Below are 26,266 nucleotides of genomic sequence, written 5' to 3'. Positions count from 1 at the left end.
CTGCTTGTTCCTTGATCTACAAAATAGGGATAAGAATCTATATCTCTATTGTCCAGTTTTATACTAAATGGTATTTGTAAAGTTCTTCAAATTCCAAAGGGAAGGATGGTTTGGAAGTAGAAGTACCACTGCAATCAAGTCTCATGGCTGCACTAACAGCTCCTCTGCCACTGATGTAACAGAACTTCTTTGGACACATAGAATATTTTACTTTGCAATTTTTAACAAAAAAAGTTACTGTAACATATTTTTCAGACTCTACATTATAATCAGATGCAGTTAGACCTAAATCTGATATATATCTACTCTAATTATATGTCAGAGTATTAGCTTTTATGAATGCTACCCATGTAAGTTTTATTCTAATTTCAAAAACATGTCATGACGAGAATAGGAAGGTTGCAAGCATCCTGTGCAACCTGCATTCTCTTATAAATACCCAGGACTCACAGGACGATCAGCAAAGGACCCATACATGCAAAATTACATGTGAATTTGGGGTGTGTGTAATCACATGCACTCAATTCCCCCGTGGTTAGCTGCATGCACCCTTTAAAAGTTTTGTTGACTAATTTCCCAGCAGCTTCATCTTGAATTTTCTCTTATTCCAAAGAGAAGGAGCAAAATTCAGTCATCCCAGCTGCTGTGGTAACCATTAAACCTCAGTGAGAGTAAGATAACTGCTTAGTGTACTGCAATGAGTGCTGAAAGTGTTGCCAGTGCAGATGGAAGAACCCTTTTAAGTGGCCAGGACAATATAAATAATGCATTATACTGCTGAAAAACACCTGCTGGGAGAAGAATAGAGAGTAGCTGTTGCATACACTGATTAGAAAATTGTATTATGAAATGCAACAAAATCTGTGAAGATTCAAGCCAGGTCCTGTGGCACACTGGGGCCATTGGCTTCTGGCTGTCAGCTGGCATGGACAGGCACGGCTGGGTCACCTCCAGCATGGCCAGTGTGGCCACAAAGCAGGTGCTGGCATGAAAGCTGCTTTTTCCTCATGCTCTCTGATCTGAGCACGCAGCCCCAGCTCTCAGCAGTTACAGGAAGCCAAACTAAGGCTGCTTGTGCTTCAAAAGGCACACAGGGATAGGCCAGAAAAACAGCCAGCCCATTAGTTGGGGACCACAAAAATCATTAAAGCATCTAAGGCCAAGGAATAATGTCAATAATGATGAATGTTTACATCTGTGTTACATCTTGAGAAGGTCCACTCCCTTTTGTTAATGGGTATGCTTAATAATTTATTTTACAAAAACTTTCAACTGCTAATGTACATAATTTTAATACTTTTTTTTTTTCATTAGGTACATGGAGATTAGAATGTGTTGCAGGAATTCAGGATAGACAGGATGTCAATACACCTAGTAAGTCCATCGTACAAAATATATCTCACACTCATTGCTTCACTAACTGTTCTTACAAGATGCTGTAAAAGCAAAGCCAAACAAAATACTTGTTAAACTGATGATTTTTGGTGTCTAATAACTTACTGGAACACTCACTATCAGAAAATACTGTTTATTCACAGGAATTTTCTTGCTTGCTGCAGTATTGCAACACAGCTGTTTTCTCCTGACTGCCTTCTGTCAATGCAGTAATGTGCTATTTTGTGTGTGTACTGAGGGGAAAATAAGATCATAAGAAATTTCTGTTTGAAGAAGTCTTTCATGTATTTTAGCACATCACCACTGTGCTATTTCCAGAATAAAATAAAGAAATAAATTATTTAAGAAGCTAACTTAACCTAGATTTTTCTCATTCTCCTGCATCACAAAAATAAGGAGGCTCTGCTTATCCAGTTAAGAAGATATTTAATGTCCTGGGTAGCATTTAAAACATCCCACATTTGATAACTGAGACACTGATCACAGTGTCTCAGGCATAAACCTTGGATTTTCAAGTTTATTCACGTTTAATGTTAAGTAAATTATTTAGTGTTAAGTAAAGTGTGAAGTGTTTATTTTTCATAAAGGGGCTGGATTGTTTGTTGTAGTTATCCAATCACTATTGTTTGCAATAGTGATCCATTCAGAAATCTCCAAATGCATGGAAAGACTGGGAAGACTGCATTGTGTTTGTAAAGCAGGTTACCTATCCCTGATGGAAGTTGAGGCTGACACTTGATATTGATCCTTCAGGCCTTAGTTTTATAGCTGATACTGAGCTAGTGCTGATTTTCAGAAATGCTCAACGTTTGACTTGTAAAGGCAGCATGGGAGCAGCCAAGGTGGAGGTGGCCTGAGGTAAACCTGGTGCAGCAGTAGCAGTGGATTGCTGCTGTGCATCCTGCAGAAATCATGCTTTGGTCTCTTTAAATTAGATGTGAAGTTTGGTTAGGTTGCAATGCTAATTGGAGAAGGGGAGATCTCCTTAATACTAATATTACAGGCTAAGAAGGACAGGACAGTGAGAGTGGCCTCTCAGGTGACACAGCAAGGTGCCAGGGTTATGATGTGGACATCTCAAAACTGATTCCATTCTACTTTTCACTGTTTTTTTCCCACTGACAGCCCAAAGAAGTCTCTAGTAGTAGTGTCTCTCTGAGCTTTTTTGAAAGAATATTTGTAACTCTCCAAGTGGTTTAAACCTCAGATTTTGAATTTGCCATCTGTTATGATTTTTCATTTAATTCCTTTTGTATACAGTAAGGCATTACATTATGTCATGCACTTAGAATGATATAACTGACCTTAGGATTTTACTCTTGTCTTTTTTTAGGGTAGCACAGATCAGAATATAATGCAGTCTTTCATCAAAGAAACAAACAAATCCTCCCTCCCTCCAAACTTTAATCTTTCTAAAGAGAGACAACTAAAAATGCAGAGCCAAGACAAATTTGCCATGAACTTGTTAACTTACTGAGCTTTTTCATGCAGTCACGAAGCCTGGTTTCTAAATTGACTACACGCTGGTGCAGTTCCTCATAGTCATAAGCACCAATTTCTTCCTGAATCCCAGTGAGCACAGTAGACAGATTCCTAATTTCCTCCTTGAACTGTGTGATCAGCTTGGCATCAGTTTTGTATTGTTCCAGAACTGGGATCAGTGGCAGAAGCTCATCCATCTTTTCTTTCAACTCCTGTTAAAGGCAATCATATGTGCATTAGAGATGTTTAAAGCAGTTCAATCCCCTAATTTCCTTTAATGTAATATTTATGCCTGATTATTAAAACAACTTGAAAATGATTATTTTAGTTACAAATCTATTATTAGTCTACTGTGCAAGTCTCAGACACTTCAGACTTAATGGTAGTAAGCAGGAGATTCAATGCATGAGAGAATAGTCTTTCTATTGAAAGTAAAGAGCTATCTTCAAATGATCTGAACAAACCTCATGACTTTTCATCTAGGGGGTATAAAGTACCCCTAAGTGTGTCTTTCATCACAAGATGAAGAGGCCTGAACTCACAGTAGTGTTCAAGGTCATACCTGGTTTACAGAGCAGCCATATGTAGTTGTTGAGCTGGTAATCTCTATTTCATTCCCTAAAAGTACTAAATCCTTTGTTTTTCTCAATGTCTGTTGAAAATTGTTTATTTCTGTTCCAGCCACAATGATAGATAACTTTTTCTTCTGAAGTAAAAATCCATGGTTCTGAACTGTGATTTGTACTTGTCAACTGGCTGCATCACTAAATGCTTTTGAACTTGCTCAGTTGACATCTCTTTTGGAATATCACCAATGGTTTTTTGCCGTGTGAAGTTGTTGCATTGCCAATGCTATTCTTAAACATTGACTGAAGGAAATAAGACTCCATCTTAAAATCTCAGACTGCCCTCTCCTCAGAAGTTTTTGAGACTCATACTTTGAGAATTTATCCTAATCTGTAGCATATATTGGTTGCCCATCTTTCACTTCTTAATTATTCTTTTAAAAGCACTAATAATAGGGGCTTTACTAAATTTAAACCAATTGTTTGAAGTTGTTTTTTGTTCCTATTCTGTAGAAAATGTCAAAGAATCCTTGTAGTCAAAAGATTTTGCTTTACTGAAATGTAGCAGATATATCATATATATGGATTTCAGAGTATTACTTCTGTTGATTCTGTTCTCAGTTCAATGACATTATGGCAGCAGTTACCAAAATGGGCACAAAGAAATGAAGTCCTTTTGTTTACAGTTAAAACCATTTTTATATTGCTGTTTTTAATAAAATCTTAACCTAAACCTACTTTATGCCTGTTGAAATGAATAGTAATTTTTCCTTGATGACAAGGGAAGTAGGCTTTGTGACAGAGAAAGAATAGCTCCAGAAACCATAGTTTTTGTTACTTCATTCTGAAATTATGAACTTAGGCTTCAGTTCTGTAAGACAGTGAATGGCCAACTCAGGAAGATAAAATCTTTTTGAATTAGTGAAGGTAATATACTCCTGGTAGCATTTATGCCAGATGATGTATCACATTTGAGCAAACTTGCTGTAACTTTTTGTGGCAGTCAGATACCTCCTGCCTGGCACAAAGTAAAGTATATACTGAGTATATGCTCAAGCGCGATCTGAACCAAATTTGTACTCCTTGGTTCTGGTCAGCATGAAAACACAGATTTAGAATATCTCACTTCAGTAAATCATATAGAGTTGATTCTCGCATTTTCATGATAAATAAATTAAAAAAATGGCTTCTGCTGACACTCCAGACCTTGTTGCTGTGATGAGTGGTACAAGAACTAATTTCTATTGCAGCATAGATAGTTGGTAGATGTGTTCTGGCACTTTGTGGCAGTTGATATGAAAGGTTATGTTATATCCAACACGATTTCTTTATCTCAGGAAAGATAAAGCACTGGAATTTGAGTACACTAAATTTCAGAACAACATATTGTATTATTTTGACTTTTAAAATGATTTTGTAACTGGATTGGTTGGAACTCTGTTTTATACTCCTGGTAAAGTGTCAAATGGAGGTAAATGACTGGCCAATAGAAATATTGAATATTTAAAAGGTTAGAGCACTGGAGTTCTCTGACCTCTGATATTGTGTATCAGACATTCAAATTTTGGTATTTTATTCCCAAGGAAAACTAAAATAAGAATAAAGGATATATAATGGAATTATGCAAAAGTGTTGTTATTGTAGTAAGAAGGAAAAAAAGGTGAAGATATTTTCTATTAACTAAAAACCTGGGAGAATGTGCTCAAACAGCTCTAAACTAAGAACAATGATATAATTTATAAAGCTTGGTAGTCAGATCATTAGTGTACTTAATTCCTGATGTTATTAAGATCCACTTGATGTTCAGTGGCTCTGAAGAAAACCCCTGGACTTCTTGAATATGTAATTATTTAGGTATCTAACTCTAGCACCAATTGGAAAATTAGGTTCATTTTATGTGAACTTTCAGAAACACTTCAAAAAATATGTATTTGCTTAACATAATGTAATCCTCAGACTGTATTTTCTAGCACCTATTTTGTGCTTTCACAGTCTTGAAAGATTAATTTATCAGACTGTATTTAAAGAATTTAAATACGCTATTGAAATATTTTTTTCCTGAAGAGTACTTCAGGTAGCTTTTTCAGAATACACAATATTACTTGTAATATATGCAAGCCTTTTTCCTCACAAAAGGATTGGCTTGTGGTTTTTGTTGTCATTAAAATTCAGGGGAAGTATTTTTTTTTAATCACACAAATGTGCCTGGGAGTGATTGCCCTCCTCCCCATCCCAAATTCAAAACAGCAGACCTTCAGACATGAAATTAGATCTTAATTGTACTGGATAAAAATTAAAATAAACTGATTTATTATAGCCTTTCTTCCTTTCAACTGCAGTAAATGTCATGGAACAGTATGAGCACAGAACTCCACTTGTTTGCTATTAATTCCACTGGATCTCCCCCTTTAGCACTGCAGCTTGAAAGAATATAAATTTCTCTATGACATGCACATTGATACAGAAAGAACAGGAATCTGTTTATAGTGACATTTCTCTAATGACTTAATAATTAATAATTCCTCCCTATTACAATTAAATTGAACACAGCAAAAGATTATCATCATAACAGAAGATTTATTATGCTTTTCTTTTAAATGGCACCCTTGTAGGAGCATTTCCAGCTGAGACCTTAGCAGTCCATGCACTGTCACTCAGCACATTGTTTCCAGCAGGTTTGGGAGTTACTGTAAAAACTGGAGCTACCTGGAAGTGCTTTGTCATCAACGTCTTCCGATCGTCTTCAATCTGCCGGAACTTGGCCTTCAGCCCCTTCATTTGCGTCTCCATTTTTAAAACGTACTGGAAATCCCTCTGAGTCCGTAGATTTAGAACTTCAATAGACTGGGACATGTTCTGAACCTGTTAAAGAATGCACCTTTCTAAATGCACCTTTGTTGCTTTGCTTTTTTCCCTGGTTAAATGTCAGGCAATGAAATGCACTTCTGTCAATTAGTTGTGAGTCATTCTACCACACATTCTGTAACTGCATGATGGTATAAATATTGGGGAACAGGGCAAGGCCTTGAAGCAAAAAATTGTTTGGATTACTTAGAGGTAAAGAGAGAGAGAGAGATCTTTTAAACATAATTTTCATTGTTCTCAGGAAAGGCTATCAGGCAATAGAGTCTACTTTGAGACCTGTAGCAGATGTGGCTGTGGTTCAGAAGGTGCTCATATAGCATATGCTTCCTTCCAGGCACTTTGGGAGGGACAGGACTGAAATGTGGAGATTTTGGTCAGTGTGAGGAGCATGAGTTTACTTGTTAATAGGCATCTATAGAATCATTCAATATAAGGCATTCAGAAGACTACCCAGAGATAAGCGGGGCTGTGTCAATCACCACAAAGGTGTTTCCTCATAATTTCGTAAGTAAATGTAAAATTAGAAATTTTATCCAATTGTCTCACTGGTAGAAAACTACAATTTTTTTTTCCAGATGAAAAGTAGTGAATGTTTAGGTTACTTTGGTAGAGCAAGTGACTTTGTAGCTATAGTGAGGACTTTTACCACAGTGAGGCAACAGTAACTGTCATCCAGAGTAAATTACACATACTTTTAAAAGTTTCTGTTATGAAAGCAATGCTTTTGCCAGCAATAAAAATTACACATTTTCCAAGTGCAGTTATTCTGTTTCAGCAAGTGTTTTGTTTTTCTAAAACATGATGAAACTAGACTGCTGCAAATGTATTAGGCACCTTATTGAAGTTTTGGCTCAAACAAAACATTTTGTACCTTTTTAAGGAAAGACAAACCCAGCAGTACTCCTGTGGTTTGCAAGAATATGCAGTATTTCAAGGAATATTCATGTTTGGAGCTAACTTATGATCTACAGAAAGTGTGGATTTAGAAACTACTCTTAAAAATAGTATAGATTAGTTTTTGTACAGTTGCCACTAATAGTTCTGAGAAAGGATTTTTAATGTAAGATGCAGAGGCTTTTTTTTGTTTTTTTTTTTTTTTTCTTTTTGCTATCTAATTGTTGAAAGCAGGCAAATAAAGTCCTTTGGGTGCTGGAAGAATTTTGAGAATTTCTATTTGGCAGAAGACACTTCACACAGAGGCTCTAATTAAAGGACTGTATGGACTCAGGAAATAGTAATACAACATTACCTATTCATGACTGCCACAGTCCTCATCACAAGAAAACAGCTTTGAGAGGCTGATGATTTAGGTTCATTTCTGTGGCAGCTCAAAAACTATGTTGTGATCTTATCACACCCCTCCAGCCCCCACCTCAAAGTAAAGAGTTTTTTTAGTAATATTTGAGTATTTGGGGAATATGCTGGAGCAAAGACTGGAGTGTTCCTTCCTTCAGTAAACAGACACTATGAAGGGAGGCAGCTCCTTTTCTCTGCTGGTCCATCAATGTCCTCTCCATGTATGTCATGTTATGGGCTCTGTCAGCTTGAAACTTTGTCCCTTCTGAAGTTCATGGAAGCACAGAGAGCAAAAATCTGTGGGGATCTGGCACTATATTAACACTGGAATGATTTTTCTATAGCTACAAAAATACTAAAAATGGTGTGCTAAAAATGTATTTTCAAGTCAACATTTTATGTTGGTTTTTGCTGCTGTTAAAACTCCCTTGGGCCTCAGGTTCTGTACCACTGGCTGTGATACAGTGACTATAACCTTGCTTACTTATGCAGGGAATGTAGAATGTTTGTGTTTTCATATTTGCAGCATTTTTCTGTTGATGTAAAACAAGACTTCATTGGTTTCACCATATGTGCAATAGTGGATAATACTGGAATTAAGAATTAGGCTGTTGGGGAAAATTTGCACCGTCAGAAAATGAATAAATAAACTTGAGAAAAAGAAACAACAAAAAAATTAGAACTGTTTATGCTCTGCAGTTTGCCTTCAAGATGCTGTGGTGTCTCTCTCATTATTTTTTGATAAGAGATGAGAAATGACCTTCAGCAGTCTCACGTGATCATAGCAGAAGCTGTAGTTTAAATCCCTGAGCTAGCCTGAAGTGGGATTTGTAGCTGATTTTACACAGAAAAATCTGTCCTATTGTATGTAAAAAAGAATTTGGGAGAGAGGAGATGAAACTTGGGTTGGGAAAGGTGCGATGTAAGGAAAATAGATAACAGAGATGAGAACACAGATAGGGGATATACCCTGAATAACAATTTTTATCAGGTAACTCTTCATTAGTTCATGATGGATTAACTGAGAAGGAAAGCAATAGATTTCCATGGGAAGTTCAATGACCAAGAGGAGGAATATTTTGGAAAGACTTACCTTCTCTAGTAGTTGTCTGAGCTGCCTGCTTTTGGCATCTCTCGAACATAGGTTTTGTTCAGGTGCAACAACAGTGCAAATGCAACGGCCATCAGGATCCTGGGCTGAACTATAAACTTGCCACCCTTCCTTGGGGCTAATCTGAGTCTGTAACAACAAAATAATAACAATCAAAGGAACTGAACTGATTTTTATTGTTTGAAAAAAACACTGCAGCAGAATATTTTTATTTTTGCAGTACATGCCTGCAATGAGGTTCCAACTTGCCAACAATTATTACTCTTCAGTAATTAGTTTGGTAGTTTCCCAGTTTTGCCATATCTCAGACCTTTGCAATAGTTCTCTAGAGGAGTTTAGCACACACAGTTTCCAGGGTGGATGAGAATGGCACTCTGTTTGTGATTCAGCACAAACCAGGTGATTTAATTCTCTGCAGAGGGACATTTAGAGTTTTTCATCAGCAGAGAACAAACATGTCCTTTCAGCCTGGATGACTTTTACTTTAGACTAATGGAAACAACAAAGACAGGAAAGAACAAACATCTGAGCCTGGGGAGAGCACAGTGTGTGACTCACAGGTGGGAACTGGCTCAGCAGCACTTTGGGGGTGGGGGACAGGTTTGCTCTGGAAGCTGCACCTCACAGGAACTGCTCCCCAGGCTCCCACTGCACTTGGCCAAGGGAACAGGGACTTGCTCAGGGTGGGATGGAAAAGTATCTGGTTGGGCCAGGGGAATGGGGCTCCTGGCAAGCAAGCCACTGGGCAATTAAGACACTGCATGTCCTTCACTGGGACAGCAGAAAACTGGGAATTCATAATCTCTTCTTTTTTACAGCAACCATGACTGAGAAAGAAGGGCAAAAAAAATAATTTACATTTGTTTGCAGAGCAGGGTAACACTGAACTGCATTTAATGTTTGTGTGGGATTCAGTATCTCTTTAATGGAATGTACAGAAATAGTGTAGGAATGACAGAAAACAATATAATGAGATGATTGAAAGCATTCAGGTGATGGAACTTAATAGATACAAGAAACAGTTTTTGAACTTTCTTTTTAAACTGTAAATTACAGTTAATATTGTGCTTTGTTCTTTCCTAATATTGTACTGAGTGATGAATTTCATGGTGCAGATGCTAATGGATATCATTGAAGTAATTTTGGTCTGGACACAGCTGGAATCAGTTGCTATTTATATTACACAATTGTACTCAGTGCCAGCAGAGAAAGTGATTATTTAAACAGGGAAGCTTTGATACTGATGCTTTCCTGGCAGCTTAGTGCAGGAGTTGCAGAGTTCCTCATCTCTGAAGAGGTGCCAATATCTCTGTGGACTGACTCCTCTGAAGAAGTAATTGAAGAGGCAGTACCTTCTACAATTTTGGCTACAGTCCTATGAATTTTTCTGTTATTCCTTCTATTTGGATATTTAGGCTTCCTTCATTAATTAGGATGGGTAATATGAGTGATGGCAGAGAAAAACATGCATGTGTGCAAAGGGGCACTTTGCTTTATTTTTCTTTTATTGTTTTAGTTTGACATTTAATCCCTACTTCAAGCAAAAACTGCTGTGCAGAAAAAGAGCTAAAATCATCAAAACCTTACAGAAGCTACTGCATCAACTTTTCAAACACAGGCTTACTGCTCACAGGCCTTCAGTAAACAAGAAAGAAAAGTAATGACAAGTGGAAAACAACAATAGTAACTTCTAGTAGTTCTTGAAAATCTGGGGAAAACAGACAAGTCCCTGTAAAGTCCAATATTAGCCACTGTTGTGGCAGGCTGCTATAATAAAGACATAGTTCACTTCTAAAAGATTTATTTTTTCACTTGCACTTTCATATATTGTAATAAAACTATTACAGCTACCTCTGTTGTTACTATGGTGACAGGTCAAAGGACAGTACCTTACTTAGGATGCTTGCTTAAACATAAACAGTATTTTCTGGTTTGTCTTGCAATTTCAAGCCTGGTACTGTGACAGGGCTCAAAAGAGGAGGCCCTTTACCTGACCCCACATCCTTGCACAATTCTTCCAGCTGAAGGCAGGAAATTGGGAGGTTTTGTCCTTTTTGTACATTGTACAATATACACAATTTATGAGCTGTGTATGTGCTGGGAGAGAAACTCTGGAGAAGTGCTCAGGCTGCAGAGTTCACTGGAGAAGCTGCAAGTGGGGAACTCTGGATGGCAGCCAAAAATCAGTCAGTGATGACCCTGGTATTACTGAGCACTTGGGGCATAAAGTCTTTCAACCAACATATACCGTTTTAAGAAAGGCACCAGATTTATGGCGCTTGGTTTAGTGAAAAAAGAACCCTGCATGATTGCAATTCATGTTTTTTTTTTTATTTGGCAGATGTTGCCAAGCTCAGATAATCAAGTTTTTATGATCATTCTCCCAGCTCTACCGGCACTCTTGCTACCCTTATCAAAACAAAAAATATGCTTATAGCTCAACTCAAGGAGTGAAAAGAGCATTCTTGAAGGAATTCTTAATATTTAGAAGGCATTTCTATCAGCAGTGCCCTGTTGTAGCCAAGGGGAGCATGACAGTTTTGTGCTACTTGGAATCTGAACATATCAGTACAAACACATATATTTGTGTGTGTGTATAAATATATATATATATCAATATATATATCTCATAATAACTAATGTTTGTCTCGTAGTTACACAATGGCAACTTTAAACTTGGATGTAAATGTGATAGGGAACTTATACAGCCACAAGAACTAGCAATACATACTGTGACTCAGTGAAATGAAATTACATTTAAGGAAAATGGAGCTTTTCTTTGTACTCTCAGATGCTGCTTTAAAAGATAACAGAATTTTTCTTACAACATATTTAATTTTGAAGTATTAATATTTATAGACTAAATACAGAGATTTTCTGCAGTAGTATTTTTCCTGCATGCCTATATTCAATTATTCCATTTTGGTTAGTAAATGCATAATTTTTAGTTACAAAATTCTGAGTTTTGAGAATTGTGAACTGCTATACAAATAGTTACATTTATATTTTACATAACCTACTATTATATAAACATCTGATTGCAGTTACACAAAAAGATACATAGACAAGAGTGTTTTACTAAACATTTAGGAAAATTAGGTTCTAATTTAATTTTTGAATACCAGGATAGTGTTCCCTCTAAAGTAAAAAGTTACTTGACTTTTTAGGCTTCTCATGATTTCATAGGTATTCACAGCTTTCCTGGAGGTTTTTATTAACTGAGGCTGCTGTATATGAGCATCAATGATACAAAGTGATATTTCTGTCTTTTGTATTATTCCCATTAGCAGCCTTTCAAAAATTCTGGTATCTAACCTCCTAGTACCAATTTTATTTTGTTTCTAACAGCTATTTATTTGTTTAACTGTATTCCAATAAAGAAAAATAGGAAGGAATCCGACCCTTTGCATATTATAGTGAATAGTTACTAGGTAACATTATCCAATTTTCAAAAAGAAAGCTACTGCCAGATATAATATTCTAAACAACACAATGCATTTTTCTGGAGCAGTAAAGATAGGAAGAACAGTCCAGATAAATGAAAAGACATTGCTGTATTCTTTTTAGAATTTCATGCTCAAGGTGAAGGCATTTGTTGTTACATATTTAAGGATACTATTTTGAAACCTTCCCTTTCATTGTAAGACCACAACATGCTCAACAATTTGCAGTTTTATGATGCCCAAAATTAAGCATGCATTAAGAGATGAAAGGAAGATTAGTAACTAAAAAAGAGATTTACAAAGAGGCAACAAACTAACACTTTTGCTGGCACTTAAATACTAACTCAGCATTAAGATAGCTTGCAACATATAACAGCTACTTACTAGAGAGTCTGAAGTGGTTATTCTAGTGGTATTTAGTCCCACCAGAGAAGGGAGAGTTTGGGACATCCAGTTAGAGATCATTGCCATGGTACTAAGAACAGCACCCAGCTTCAGCAGTGGAGGGCTCATTGCTGTGGAGCTAATGAGTTTTCATAGTGAGTGATTATCATCCCAGTGCAGGCTGGCAGTGAGAGGCGTGACTGCAGCACACAACATCCACAGCATGAGAGGAGATCAAGCTACCCAGATTTAAATCGTCCATTAAAAACATCCATATCCTCATCTGCCCTCTCTCTGCTCTTACTAACAAATACTTATGTGTGTCTTATGCTGACCCCTAAATAAACAATCCTTTCTATGCTAATAGTCATTGCAGTTTCCAGTGGGAGATGGCGTGGGCGAATTATCTCTTTATAGGTGCTAGACAGTCAATTAGCCCTTAATTAGTTCAGTCCAGGCAGAGCAGTGTGTTCCTGTCTGAAATGCAAAACCTGAGCACAAATAACCCCCCTACTCCCCATCAGTGCTTTGGCAGAAATATGCTCAAGCCTGTTTGTAAATATTGTCCTGTACTTGTCCCTGGGGAAGGGGCAGAACTGCCAGCCTGCTCATCAAAGCACCAGAAACCTTTCTGGACCTCCAGTGATTTGCTGATCTCTCATAAATCACAAACATCAGAGACTTTATTATTTGCACAGCTTGTTATTAAGATCTTTATTGTTCATAAAAAACCATCGAGGCTGTGAAGAGTCACATTTCTCAGTGTTCTTGTTAGTTTACAAGTTTTTGTACCAAGAGTTATTGCATTACTCCCAGGGTTGGCAGACTCACTATGTCTTCATTTGGGCTGGGATAGGAACAGAAGATAAATTTGGGATCACACATTTTGAGACTTCTTTTGGCTTTGCTGTTAAATCTACTGCTCTCTAGTGCTGTAGAAGGAGCTGCAGGTTCTGTAGCAATTTATCTTGCTTATATATTGAGTGTGGGGGAGGAAAGAAAAGCAGAAAAAACAGTCTAGAAATCATTGTGCCACGGGGCAGCTTTACTTTTTAAGAATTATTTGTAAAAGAAGTGCTGAGCGAGGACTTTTAATGGCACTTATTTGAGAGAAAACTTGCATAAAGTTTGCTGAGAGACAGGCTACTGCATTTTCCTCAGGGTAGTTATGGACTTAGTTTCTGAATTTGCTTCAGAAAAGCAAATTACTTTTTCTTAAGGACTTCTGGCAGTGCTATGAAGGAACCCTGCGTGCACTGAAACTGAAGGGATGTATATTTATGGGTGTGTGTCATCATGGATGTATTTATTAAAACCACTGTAACTCTGCAAAAGTTTTTCAGATTCTCAGAGTTTATGCATCAATTCAGGCTAGACGATTCTCTTTCAATATCCATTCAGAATGATTTCCGTAAATCTCTGCAGTTTAAGGAAGACACATGTAAACGCATTTTTTAAAAAAGACAATGAAAACCCATTGAGAGCTATTATATAAACTTAAGGAGTTGCCCTGCAACAGAATATAGAAATCTCTGTATCCAGGTATTAAGTACCTTGTGGTAGTTACACAGTAATGTCAGCTGTGAAATATTTCATATACTCAAAAAATTAATTCACTGAAGAGAGCTGAATACAGTGAAACGCACTGAAATATATTGATGCTAGAAGTTGTGCACAGATGGCAAATTTGAGAAATGCTATGTGATCACAGCTGTTTTGCTCAGAGTGTTTTCTGTATTTCAGGAGATAAAGTTGATATAAGTTTGGGTTGCCTGATAGTGGTCATTCTGTACATTTCTCTGTAGAGTCCCTGTAGTCCATTCTTGATATGGAGATTTTGAGACTGAGAGCTGAGTCAGGCCTTTACCTGAGCCTAATGAAGAGCTTAGTGGCAGGAGGCATTTGAGCCTTTCCCTGAGTCTGTGTTTCTGTGGAGAGGGGCTCAAAGCTGTCCCCTGAACACATGTGCAAACTGAACTGTCCAGATTGACATCAAATTGAGGCTTTTTGCTGAACTGTCACATTTCGTTGGCAATTTGTCCATTTCCCAAGGACCTCCACTGATTACTTCCACTATGGATTAGGTAACATTTGACAATGTTGGATAATTTTCCAGTTTTACTAGATTCTTCTGAAGTGTCTCAGCATCCTATCTAGACCTAATACAAAAAAGATTCTAATTCATCAGTTTTATCACCTTTTTCTATTCTCATCCTCTCTCAGAAGTTTAATAAGCACAGTGATTCCCTCAGTTCCAGGACATTTCCTGAATGTAATGATAGAATTTTGTTTTACCACACTGAATTGCAGCTTTTGATATCTTTGGTTTTCTTCTCTCCAACATTTGCTGTTTCACCGAAGAATGTAATTGGTCTCCTCCTGAATTTTAACATTGGACAAAATATATTCAAAAGGCGATAAAAGACTTTTCTGATGCCCAGATTAAAAATGATTGTTGATTATCCTCCATCCAGGGTAATGTCAGCTCCTGGAAAGAATGCTGCTTGTTCAGTTATTATGATTATTCCTAACAGATGACAAGCTTCTTGGTTCTTGTGACAGAATATTCATTAATGCAGTTTAGCACTTTATTTTCTTCCAACTGGTTTAAGTGCAGAGGAGAAAGCTTGCTGCCATGTGATTCCCAGTATTGCTGCTGGATACATCTTTTCAGAACTCAGCAGGAGGTGATCCTCCACTCCTCTTGGCTGGTTATACAATTCAGCATTCCCAGAGCTCTGGCATCCCCGTGCTGCCAAAGTCAGACCTGCTGTAGCTGCACAGGCTTTAAGGCCCCTTTGTGCTGCAGTGCAGGGATCAGGGCAGCTTGTGCAGCTGTCTGGGAGCCCGGGGGCTGCAGGAGTGAGGCTCACCTGGGAAGATGAAATCCCTTCCTTCCAGGGCAGCTGCAAATGGAATGGCAGCCCCGGGGGTGCCTGCACACACAGGGACAGCACGTGCTCTGGGGGATTGTCAATATTCCACATAGCTGATATTTCCCATTTTGTGCACCCACTTGTCAAGAATTGCTTCAGAGCAATCCTTGCTTCTATTTCTAGAGAAGATGTGCAAGGGAACACAGTCTTAAAAATGTTTCCTTCCTGAACAGTGAAAATATTCAATTGAAATATAGTGAAACTATATTTTGTGTTTTTACCAGAACTGTGTAAGTCTTCGAACCCGCTTTTTTTAAAGGAAATTAAGTGTTAAAATAACTATAGCTCTATTTTACCATAAATAATTGGGTAAATTTAAAAATGGCAAGCAAAGAGTGGAAAAATTTTCTACCACCTCTGAGTTCACATATACAAAGGAAGCCACAGAATAGCTGAAGATTTGTTCTCATATTGTTAGAAAGTAGAAACAAAACTTTATGATCTGTGTTTAATTTCAGCTCTGTATTTTCTGTTTTGTTGGTTCTTTTTTTAAAGCTTCAATTTCACATTTCTAGTTTATGGTTAACTGCTCTGAACAAAAGCTAGAATACAACAGCAATTCTAAAATCTGAACAATTCTTTATTACCCTAGATTTCTGCTGGTATGATAACTTCTCTTTTAGTTAACTTCTTCTAAAGCCAGTAAAAGCTGAAGCATCCCTACAGAATGACTTCAGATGCCATATTTTGATCTTACATAAAAATCTGTCAACCTGTAGCAATTTCAATGCTGTTAATGTTATTGTATGCTAGTCCTGTAATATTCAATTACTGTATTACAAATTACTAGGGTCATTAAAGGTCTTATTTAAGAGCCTTATTTAATAAATAGTCTGAAGGCTCTTTTAGTCTCTGATATTACTTTTGCTTTGAGATCCTGTTACATTTTGATAGGAATTAAGTCTACTGAAAATGAGAATACATCCCAACATTCTCTTATTACAACTGAGGTAGTAGGATCTCTGTACTGTAAAAAGCAATTAACATCAGTATTAGGAACAGCAACAGAGCAAATGTCCTGAGTCAGCAACATGTGAAAATATACCCAGCCACCCAGCCCAAAAACTAATTACCTCCTGGCCAGAGGAAAGCATTGATTGTAAGAAAGAGGAAATTGTGAAGTTCAGCCACAGCCACTTAACCCCGATGTCAGCGTATTTAACATATGTGAAAAACAATGTTACCTTAAAAATTCTTACAATTCAAAATTGTGTTCATGGGTAAATGCTATAATGTAAACACCTGAAACCTTGCATTTATGATGAAGTGATTGCATACTCATGGCTCAGCTGGCTTAACTACATTCCTTGGAAGCAGAGCAAAATCAGGAATCTCAAATCTCCGTAAGTTTCTATTTTGACAGATTAGGTTTAGAGAGTAAGCTCAAGAAGAAAAGCCAAAGCTTCCCTCATCGCACTGCTGTTCTACAGTGCATTTAGTTCTTTATTTTCTGTGATCCATTGTGCTCAGTAGTACATTGGTTTAAAAATGGCAGTTCATTAGTCATGTTCCTGAGCATGATTATTTATTCACATTAGGTTAATGCATGCACAAAGCAAAGTTCTCAGAACTGGAATGGCAATTACCATTCCTAGAGCTGCAGATGGACTGAGAAAGAACAGACTTGTGCTATCAGTTCAACTGCAGTTCTCTGAATTTAGAGAATTGTGCCTTCTTCATCTTACTCTGGTTTTGTTCAACAAAACCCTGTGGCTTTGCAGTGCTACCTGTGAGTAGCAATATCCAGGTTTTTTAAGGGCAGTTTGAGAGGTATGTGCCCTTTCTAGAAAATTTCTTTTCACAGTTCATCAGTGCATACACAGTGACATTCTGCAGTCAGGTGTCTCCACTTAGAGAAGTACTGAGCAAGGGAATTTTAGTCTGTGTCCATTACATGCTTCTGTACCACTACTCTTGAGGTGACCTTTCTGAAGTGGTCTTAGCTATCTGCTTGTTAATTTTTCAGGCTTCAGGGAGCTTCTTTTGAATGAAGACATTAAAGAACATTTTCATGTTTTTTTCACACCTATTCTCTTGTGTTCTGCTGTTAGCAAATCCCAAGTGTACAGAATAACAAAGTAGTGTCTCTACAGAAGAATTAGTTCATTATGAGAATTGACTGAAACAGGAAACACAGTGGGCAGTCTGCTTTAACAAAGTCTGCAGTTAATTGAAACAGCTGGGAAAATAAATGGGTGGTGAAGGACTAAGTGAAATAAAAAGAAAAGCTTCTTCTGTTGATTTCCTGCCATTTTAATTTCCAGTAACATTTATATCAGGTACTCAATAAAACCTCATAAGCTTTTCCCTCAAATGTGTGATATGATGATGGATCTAATGGGAGAAAGAGCATGTTTTCTAAAATGAATGGAGACATCTGTTAAGTAGATAATGACTAAAGATTGTGCAGACAGTCCTCCTTTTAACAGAGGCTGGAAATCTATGTTTTTAGAGGATTCTGGGATCCCTTATCTTGCTCTGAGCAATGAGGATGCAATGTTGGATGGTTCTGGGGCTGGAATTTGTTGCAGTTTTGCTTTCCTTGAAAACTGTATGGATTTGATATGAGAATTTATACAGAATTCCTCCTGGAGTAATTCTCATGCTTTATGTACAATTTTGGTTTTCCATCTTGAAAATACATATTATTCTATAGAGGCTGGGTGAGGTAGGTGAGCTGGCTATCATTGAAAGTAAATTTTAAGAAATTAATGGAGCTGAAACTGAAATTCCCCATGAAGTTAGTTCATATATAATCCTGGAAAGAGTTTGAGACATGAAAATCAGTAAATTCTGTAGTAATTTAATAAAATAAGTGGTTTCAGCTAGCTCTGACTGTAACTTGATGTTCAAAACCAGAGACCTAAGGTACTTAGGGCCAAAGTGCATTTAGACTGTGAGAATGGGCAGTATAACTGGCCCTTCCCCTGGTTAATGCAAACTTACAGCTTTGCAGTCAGCACTTAACTGAACCTTGCCTGTCACATTTAATAGATACAGGTAAATTTGTTCAGTGCCTTTTTAACATCTCCTTGAATCTTTGCAAGTGAGAAGACAGAAATGAAGAAAGTAGAAAAGGTTTGCAAAACAAAATTCCTCGTCAAAGGGGAATTTTGTCGTCGGGAAAAGACTTAGTGGGGTATGTCTCCACTTACAAATACAAAAGGGTTGGGAGTATGGGGTTGAATGCTGGCCCACAGCAAACCAGAGTGTTTGTTGGTGCCACACACCCTAATTACCTTTTCTTTTTATGCCTGGGCATGATTCAGTTAGATGGTTTGGGTATGGAGGCAGCATTTCAACAGGGAAAGAGTAGTTTTGCTGTGTGGAAAGGAGCTGTCCCTCAGAGCCCAGAAATCAGCTCCTCTCCTTTTAATTTAGCAGCTGTGTGGCTGTATTTGCATTTGGCCAAGTGCTGTCTTTGGAACTGAGAGCAGAGGAACCATGTACTGTTTGATTTCTGCTGCATTCTGACAAGCAAGTCTTTGTCTGTTCTTTGTAAATTTACAGCTTTGCATTAGAGAAACACTTGGCTGTATTCTCCCATGTTTCCCAATGCAGATAATTGTCAAGACTGACTAATAAAAAGTAAGGTGGGGAGGGTTATCCTGCTAACTTGCCCTTCATCCCACCATGTTTTCATACAGTCTTTTGGCAAGTCTCTTAAACTGTCACATCATGCTGATACCCCTTTCTAACATATCTGTCATATACTTTATAGAGAAGAAATAAGGAAAAATTCTTCAGAAGTTTAAAGCTGAGCTTACTCCCAGTGGAGTGGGTCTGGCAACCCACAGGCTACAGTACTAACCAAGAGTTGATAGGTTTAAGGAGCATGGCACTGATAATGGCATTTAAGGCTGTAGCACCTTCCTGTTTGGATTTTCTAACAGTGGTGGCATTAACAACATTTCCTTCCTGAGATATAAAGAGCTTTTTCTGTAGGCAGAAATTCCAAGAAAAAAAATTACATTTCTGTTCAGAAAGCACCCCACATTTCTTGCAACATCTTAAAATAACAAGATTTTGTGAATGTGTCTCACTGCAAGCAAATACATTCTTAATGTATTCTGCTTCTTGACACCATCCTGGAAGGCCTGGTTTACTTTTAAATAGGGATGAAAGCTTACAAGTAGTGTAAGTGAATAATGAGAAAATCCTGTGGGCAATCTTGCCTGCAAGACAGAGGTGTTAATCCAAATGCTGTGGCCAAACTCCAGTATTTAGCTGTGTTCTGTTGAGCAAAATGCTTCTTGCAGTTTCAGTTGGATACTTAACCTGTTCTAAATGCTGTGGAGTGCTTTGAACACAATGAGCCAGGTGCTGTTTCAGCTCAGTAAGACATGCTGCTTTTCAGTAGTGGGTGAAACAATGCATGGATATGCCACAAAGCATGATCCCAGATGCTGTAAAATACTTCCATGTTCAAACAAGTGTAGAGAAAGCAAGCACTTGCTAATTTCTAAGGCTGTTTCTAAAACTGAATACTTCTAAGAAATGAAGCCATTTATTTGGGAACCAAAATTGTATTACTCAAAAAAAAAAAAAAAAATAGAGGATATACCACAAACCTTACTGAAATTATGACACATGTTTTTCTTGCTGCCTTTTAAATTTCCTATTTATGTTTTACAGAACAGAAATAAAAGTTTTAAATACAATTTCACTTTAAGGGATTCAATTGCTGATTTCTATTAATCTTCCCTTACAGGAAGGAAGAGATGGGGAAAAAATAGCTCTCAAAAAGCTGACATATTTAGTGGTGAGCTATTAGGGATTAATGCCTCTTTGCTCCTATCTTGGCACTTGAATATACCAAAAGAAAGATACTTAAAAGACAACTCAAAGCACCTTGTAAACTAATTTTAGTATTTATGCATGGGCACAGTGGCAGTCATGGTAGTGTGCCCATCCTCAGCCTGGTCATTCTGTCACCTAGGCATACTGCCTTCTGTGTGAAGGTTGAGATTCTTCCTTGAGACTTTACAAAATCCTGAACAGGTTAATATTCTTAGTTGCCTCTTCTTAGAGACAAAGGCTCCATCAGTCATACAGCTCATGATATTCCAGGATCTCCGGCTCAGCAAATGTGTTGGAAAATCAGAGATCTCTACATTGCTTTGAAAGAAGTGATTTGAATTCTGACTTCTCTTCCTCCATTTCTACCAGGAGTTTGACTCAGGTGTGATTGCCACACCACTCTGTAAACTTTTACTATCAGCACAATGCTCAGAAAAATCCATATGGGCAGCAGTTAGCATCTATTAGGAGAGGCCACATTCTTTTGATTACAAGAAAGTGGAGTACATTGAAAGTTCTCAAAAACTAGCACAGAAAATTGTGAGCTAAAGTAAACACTGACATAAATGTAGGTATTTTTTCAAACTTGTGGAAAATTAAAACTGAGACATAATCTAAACAACTATGTTCACAATATAAGTGTGTAGCTTGCATAGTGGCACTCAAAGGTTAATAATTTCAACACCTGTGATTCTTCACCCTGTCATGTGTTATCCTTTACCCCCTCCTTGTGTCTCTGAAAGAGGCCCTGAATCCTATTCTCTGAGTTAGGAAGCTGTGGTCTTGGACTAATACTGGGTGGTTTTTCAGCTGCTAGAACCAGGATTGCAGCAGTTGAGGAGCTGGTGGGCTTGGTGCCTTTGCAGTCACACAGAGCAGTGTCTGATACTCCAGGCTGGGACACTGGAAGGGAACAAAGCTGTTACAGCTCAGTAGGCAGGTCTGACACCAAACCAATCTATGACTTATCCCACACTAAAATTTCATTTTTCATCCTCCAAATGAAGATGAAAATGTATTCTAAAAAAACCTTAACAATGCACATCAATCACATTGCAGTCATTCTTGAACAGTTGCAGTTTATGACCAAAGGAAAGAAGGTCATTCCTAATTTAGGACATGACTGGAATTTTGCAGTTTTGTGGGATTTAATGAGCTGACAACAGTGGAGTATAAATAATGAAGACTCAGGTGATATCCCATCAGAAGCCTTCTCCCACTCTTCATAACCTGTATTTTTAAATGTCTCTTCAGCATTTGAGGCTATTATCATCTCCAGTACTTAATCCCCATGTGCAGTAATAATCCTCTAGTTACAATATCAAAATTAAAGCACCACTATTATCTCACAGGAGAAAAACATGAAATGAGTGAGGAGTGAGCATCAGTGAACAGCTCAGAAGCAAAGATTTCATTTACAGAGAAGGTTTCTGTCCACAAGAAGTTAATGCAGGCATTCTTTCTAGCTTTAATGAGGGGAAATTCACCAACTGAGCATCACAAAGTCAGTGAGTCTTTAAAGGATGGCTTAGCAATGTGCCTATGAGAATAAAATTCATGGGCAATGCTGGTGAAGTTTTACATAAGCTTTTAGATCTAATTAATAAAAAAGGGCCAAGATTTTGATTAATGAAGGCATTTACATAACCTTAAAGATTTGATATTAATTTTACAGGGAGATTTAACTAACTTATTAGCAAATGACAGAGAAATTTAATAAAATATTTCTACTAAATCTTGTCATTAGTTTCTGCAGCTTGGCTAGCAGTGCTACAGAAAGTAGAGCTATTTGTACAAGGGCAAAAAATAACTCTGGACACAAAACTTGTGCTGGAGCTCTGGAAAGTGTTTTCAATCCAAAAATACAATTTTAAAAACATGCACAAACTCATATCAAGGACCACAAAACAAGAACAGGAAATTTCAATCAAAGCCACTATATAGTTCAGACTATAAAGTTCTTATCTGTATTTTATAGCCCTCTCTCCTGACCAAGCAAAAATTCTGTTCTGAGTTTTTGTCTTGCATCAGTGTATTCCTAGCCAAGATTCCCATCTCCTCCTTCTAAAAAAGCAGCAAAACATTAAGCAATAACAGTAAAAACTACTGACATGAAACTGGAAAAAAAAAACCCTTAGCCAATTTGTCAAAGTGCTTGTGGTGTTAAGGCAATTAAATAGCAATAAAAAAGCATGATGGCTCATAATGGTTAGCTTTGAAAATCCATTTTAGATTTGTAACTAGAATAAAATGATTTAAAATCTATATAAAAGGAGATGGTTTGACAGAAATGGGAAGATGCTGAAGATAATATTGTGGAACTCAAAAGTGGAAAACTGAAGAAACTGTATTTCACACATATTTTTATTGACTTTTTGCTTTTTGATGGAACAAATTATTGCTTATTTGTTTTCTTATGAATACAACAGAGTCAATCTGTCACAAATAAGGAGAAAAGTGATTCCAGATGGAATCTACTTCAGCCAGTGCTTTGGGAAAATATTTATCTTTGGGGCCAGATGGAATGCCATAGGGCTATTTGAAAGAATTATTTTTTTTTAAAATATAGCATATAATGGAGAAAAAAGATGGTGAAAATACATTCTCTAGTATGAAAATATGGCTGCTACAAGGAAACTCCTCTCTGTGTTCCTACTTCTCTCTTGTGGTCAAGGGGAAGGTGGGCAGGCCCATTAATGCAGGATTTCAGCAGGAGACCATCAGGAATAACAGGAAAGCTTCCCAATGAACAAAAGACACTGGCTTTTTCAGAAGAAACCAAGAATTAGTTTATTGCACCTTCTCATCTGCTTTAGACTGTTTAGGAAACAGACTTCTGCAGGCCTTATATCTGATGCGAGGGATGACAACTTTAGCCTGAAGACTGTGTATAATATCCTAAATTATCCCTTTTTGTTTTACTGCCACACACACGTTTTACAGACAATACAAGTCATTTCCTGAAGGGCACTTCAACAAAACTCAACATGATTTTATACCACATATTCCTGGAGGGATTTAAGGGGAGTTTTAAAATAAAGTACTAAGTTTCAGCTCTGGAGTAACTTAATTACATGACAGTCACTCTGCAGACAGGCTGTGCTCATTATAGTCAAAACCAGTTTTTAAAGGCAGAGTGTGACTTGCATAGTTTACACCAGAGCTCTCTCACAACCCTCCTGGTTTGGATAGATGACACAGCACATTGTAACTTTGCTCACTTTGTTTAGCTCTGCTCTGGACTGTGAGGTTTTTTGATACAGTCAGTGAACTCAGGATACAGAGAAGTTCATGAGTTAAAGGGAAACTCAGTAGATAAAGTTTGTGACATGCCCGTTTTTCACCCATACATTAAATTTATCATTGAGGATTTTATTAAATGACTGGTATAAAACAAAATGTTTCCTTTTAATAAATTATTAATAGGTGAAAGACAAGTCCTTAGGTTGTAAATGACTTTTTGATCCTCAGAAACTTGTCAATCAAGTAATTTCACATAAATTCAATGGCTTACTAGTAAGAAGAATGGATATTTTTGGCTAAGCAACAAATTCTTTTTCGAGGTATTTAGAATTAATATCAGTTTAGGCACTTTATTTGTTTTTAGAAATTGATAGAGACCTGAAATACATTTATTTTGTTGCTTACACCCACAGTCTATGGGAATGCTCTAGTGCCTGAAAAGCAGGCTACAAAAACACACCTATATGGAGACATTCAAGCAATCTTGTTTTATTCCGATTTCTACCCTCATGTTTTGCTGCTGGCAGTCTTTCATGTTTGTTTATTGTTAAGTTACATGTCTGAGCTATACAGAAGCTGTTTGCAGCTCTTGTGTATTTTTGATTCTTCAGAACTCCTGATTATGGTTTCTTAAGCCATATACATTCCTGATTTTTTCCCTTAGCAAACCATTTTCTCTATCTGTTCGTTCAATAAATGACACAACTTCATAAAAGCTTTACCTGGCTTATATACATACATGAACCTGGAACCCTCCCTTAATGTTTATTAGTTTTCTACAGTTTGCTTTCTGGGGTTAGAACAGTAGAGTTCAGCTGAGATTCACAGACAGGGATCTCTTTGCAGAAGAACTCTGGCTGCAGATTTTCCATCCTCCCTTGCAGGGTCAAAGACTCTCCCAGGAGCTGGAGCTTGAGGGTACCTGCATTAAGTAACTGAGGTATCAGACTCAGCTAGACTTAGCTTTGCTAAATCCTTCTAGTGCGATAAGCTTTCTTAGTTTGGACTTTCCTTGTTATTCCTTGAGGGTATAATGAATTACCTAGAAATAAATTTTGGTCTGTGCACTACATGAAGACCAGCTAGGAAAACACAAATTAGTATCTCAGTCAGTGTTCCTTGAAGGCTTTAATTTCTGCTATGAATTCCATGTACAGGAAATGTCACTGCTATAAATCCCTTGAGCTGATCAGCAGTCTCAGAGACAGACTATATTGGATTTGGAAATATTTCTTTCAAAATGTAACAAGATCAGGTAACACATCAGAGCAAGTAGGCAGAGGGGAGGAGATAAAACCCCTGGTTTACAAGGCAGATGAGACTTCAGCTTTTACCTCAGTAGCACTGTGCTCTACAGATAAAGCTGGAAAGCCAAGGTTGTATAATGTATAATGCAAATTTTATCTAGATACAAATGTAATTTATTGTTTTTACTCTTTGCACTTTGGGTCTTGAAGGAATTAGTGTTTAATTCAGAAGATATTGTTCCTGCATTGCTGTAAGTTTATGTTGTCCTGGACTTGGCAAGAATACTAGAATCTAATTAAACCAGTATAAGAATGAAGGCTAGGAGTCAGCAGATGCAAGAAATTCACAGAAAAGAAGGGTAAAATCTCTTGCTTTGACTCAAAAGTGAGGTATCAGAAGTCAGATACATTATGCAGGGAGCAAATCAAGTCTCCAGTGCAGCTTGCTTGGCAGTCAAAAGAATGTTATTATAATGGCTTTTTAGTGGAGTGGAAATATCCAATTTCCCCAAAGACCAATCTGGCTTAGCAGTGCAGACTTTCTGACTTCATATTCTAATGCTTACTTCACAAGATGCCTCATTTCTCCTTATGTAATGAATTGGAAACAACATTGTTTCAGAGCACAAAGTGCAAGTGCTGCTCCATTAGATAAAAGAATTCTCAAGGAACTTTACAAATAATAAAAAAGAGAAAACTGACCCTACACTCTACATGTGAAAAATTTCAAATTTTAAATATTAGATGCCTCTAGAGTTGATAATCAAATATTCTTTATCTCTAAGACAATCTGAGGAAAATAGTGTGGCTGATATAACAGAGTTCCTTTAAAATGCAATGGAAACTGAAAGGGCTGACAGTTGGGAATATCAGTCTCTTGGAAAAGAAAAGCACCCCTAAACAAGAAGGTGCTTTATCAGATGTTGAGAGACTGATTATATTTCCAAATTACTTAACACTGTTACTTATGCCAAAGGCATAAGAACTGCAACGTAGCTGTACCATGGTACGCTGTTTTATGCATTTTGAATGTAAGCAGCAGGATAAAAGCCTTTCAGCATTCTGTATAGACAGCTTAGCTGCACGAAGTCAGTCTTGGGTAATTGGAAGGAATCTAAGGCAATTCACAGTCTGTATTCATATTGTAATTTAAGCCTTCTGGGTTGGCAAACAGTTGTCTGCAATCTATTGTAAGAGAGGAAAAAAGAAAAAAATACTTCACATGTTAATATAAGATTAAAGAAGAAAGAGAAGAAGAATACAAATAAAAATAATAGATTAAACTGAACAAGATAATATTCTTTACTCCTTACCCTCAGTGACCCTTTCTTAAGACTTTTCCTCAGTCTAGTATGATGCTCCTGCCGGGTAATACACTTACAGTCTGCCAAAGAAAACTACCGCAGCTGAAAGCTGAGCTCTTTCAGAGAGGGCAGGATGAAGTGTAAGAGTGAAGGCTAACAAAAATCAAGAAACAGGAGCTTTCTGATTTGTGTGA

General features: G+C 37.3%; 1 protein-coding gene across 1 annotated transcript in view; it reads right to left on the bottom strand.

Annotated features, from left to right (window-relative positions):
• OLFM3 (olfactomedin 3) overlaps positions 1-26,266 on the bottom strand; it is a 49,468-nt gene that overhangs the window by 6,899 nt on the left and 16,303 nt on the right. The window contains exons 2-4 of the mRNA XM_054286327.1: positions 8,698-8,844; positions 6,150-6,305; positions 2,870-3,089 (exon numbers count right to left, since the gene is read on the bottom strand). Coding sequence (XP_054142302.1) covers positions 2,870-3,089; positions 6,150-6,305; positions 8,698-8,844 — 523 coding nt within the window. The remainder of the gene's footprint in view (positions 1-2,869; positions 3,090-6,149; positions 6,306-8,697; positions 8,845-26,266) is intronic.

The sequence above is a fragment of the Melozone crissalis genome, unplaced genomic scaffold, assembly GCF_028551555.1.
Source record: "Melozone crissalis strain CALT ecotype California unplaced genomic scaffold, PUWL_Pcris_2 ptg000045l_1, whole genome shotgun sequence".
Taxonomy (NCBI): domain Eukaryota; kingdom Metazoa; phylum Chordata; class Aves; order Passeriformes; family Passerellidae; genus Melozone; species Melozone crissalis.
The sequence above is the reverse complement of the archived record's forward strand: the minus strand, read 5'-3'. Positions and strand labels throughout refer to the sequence as shown.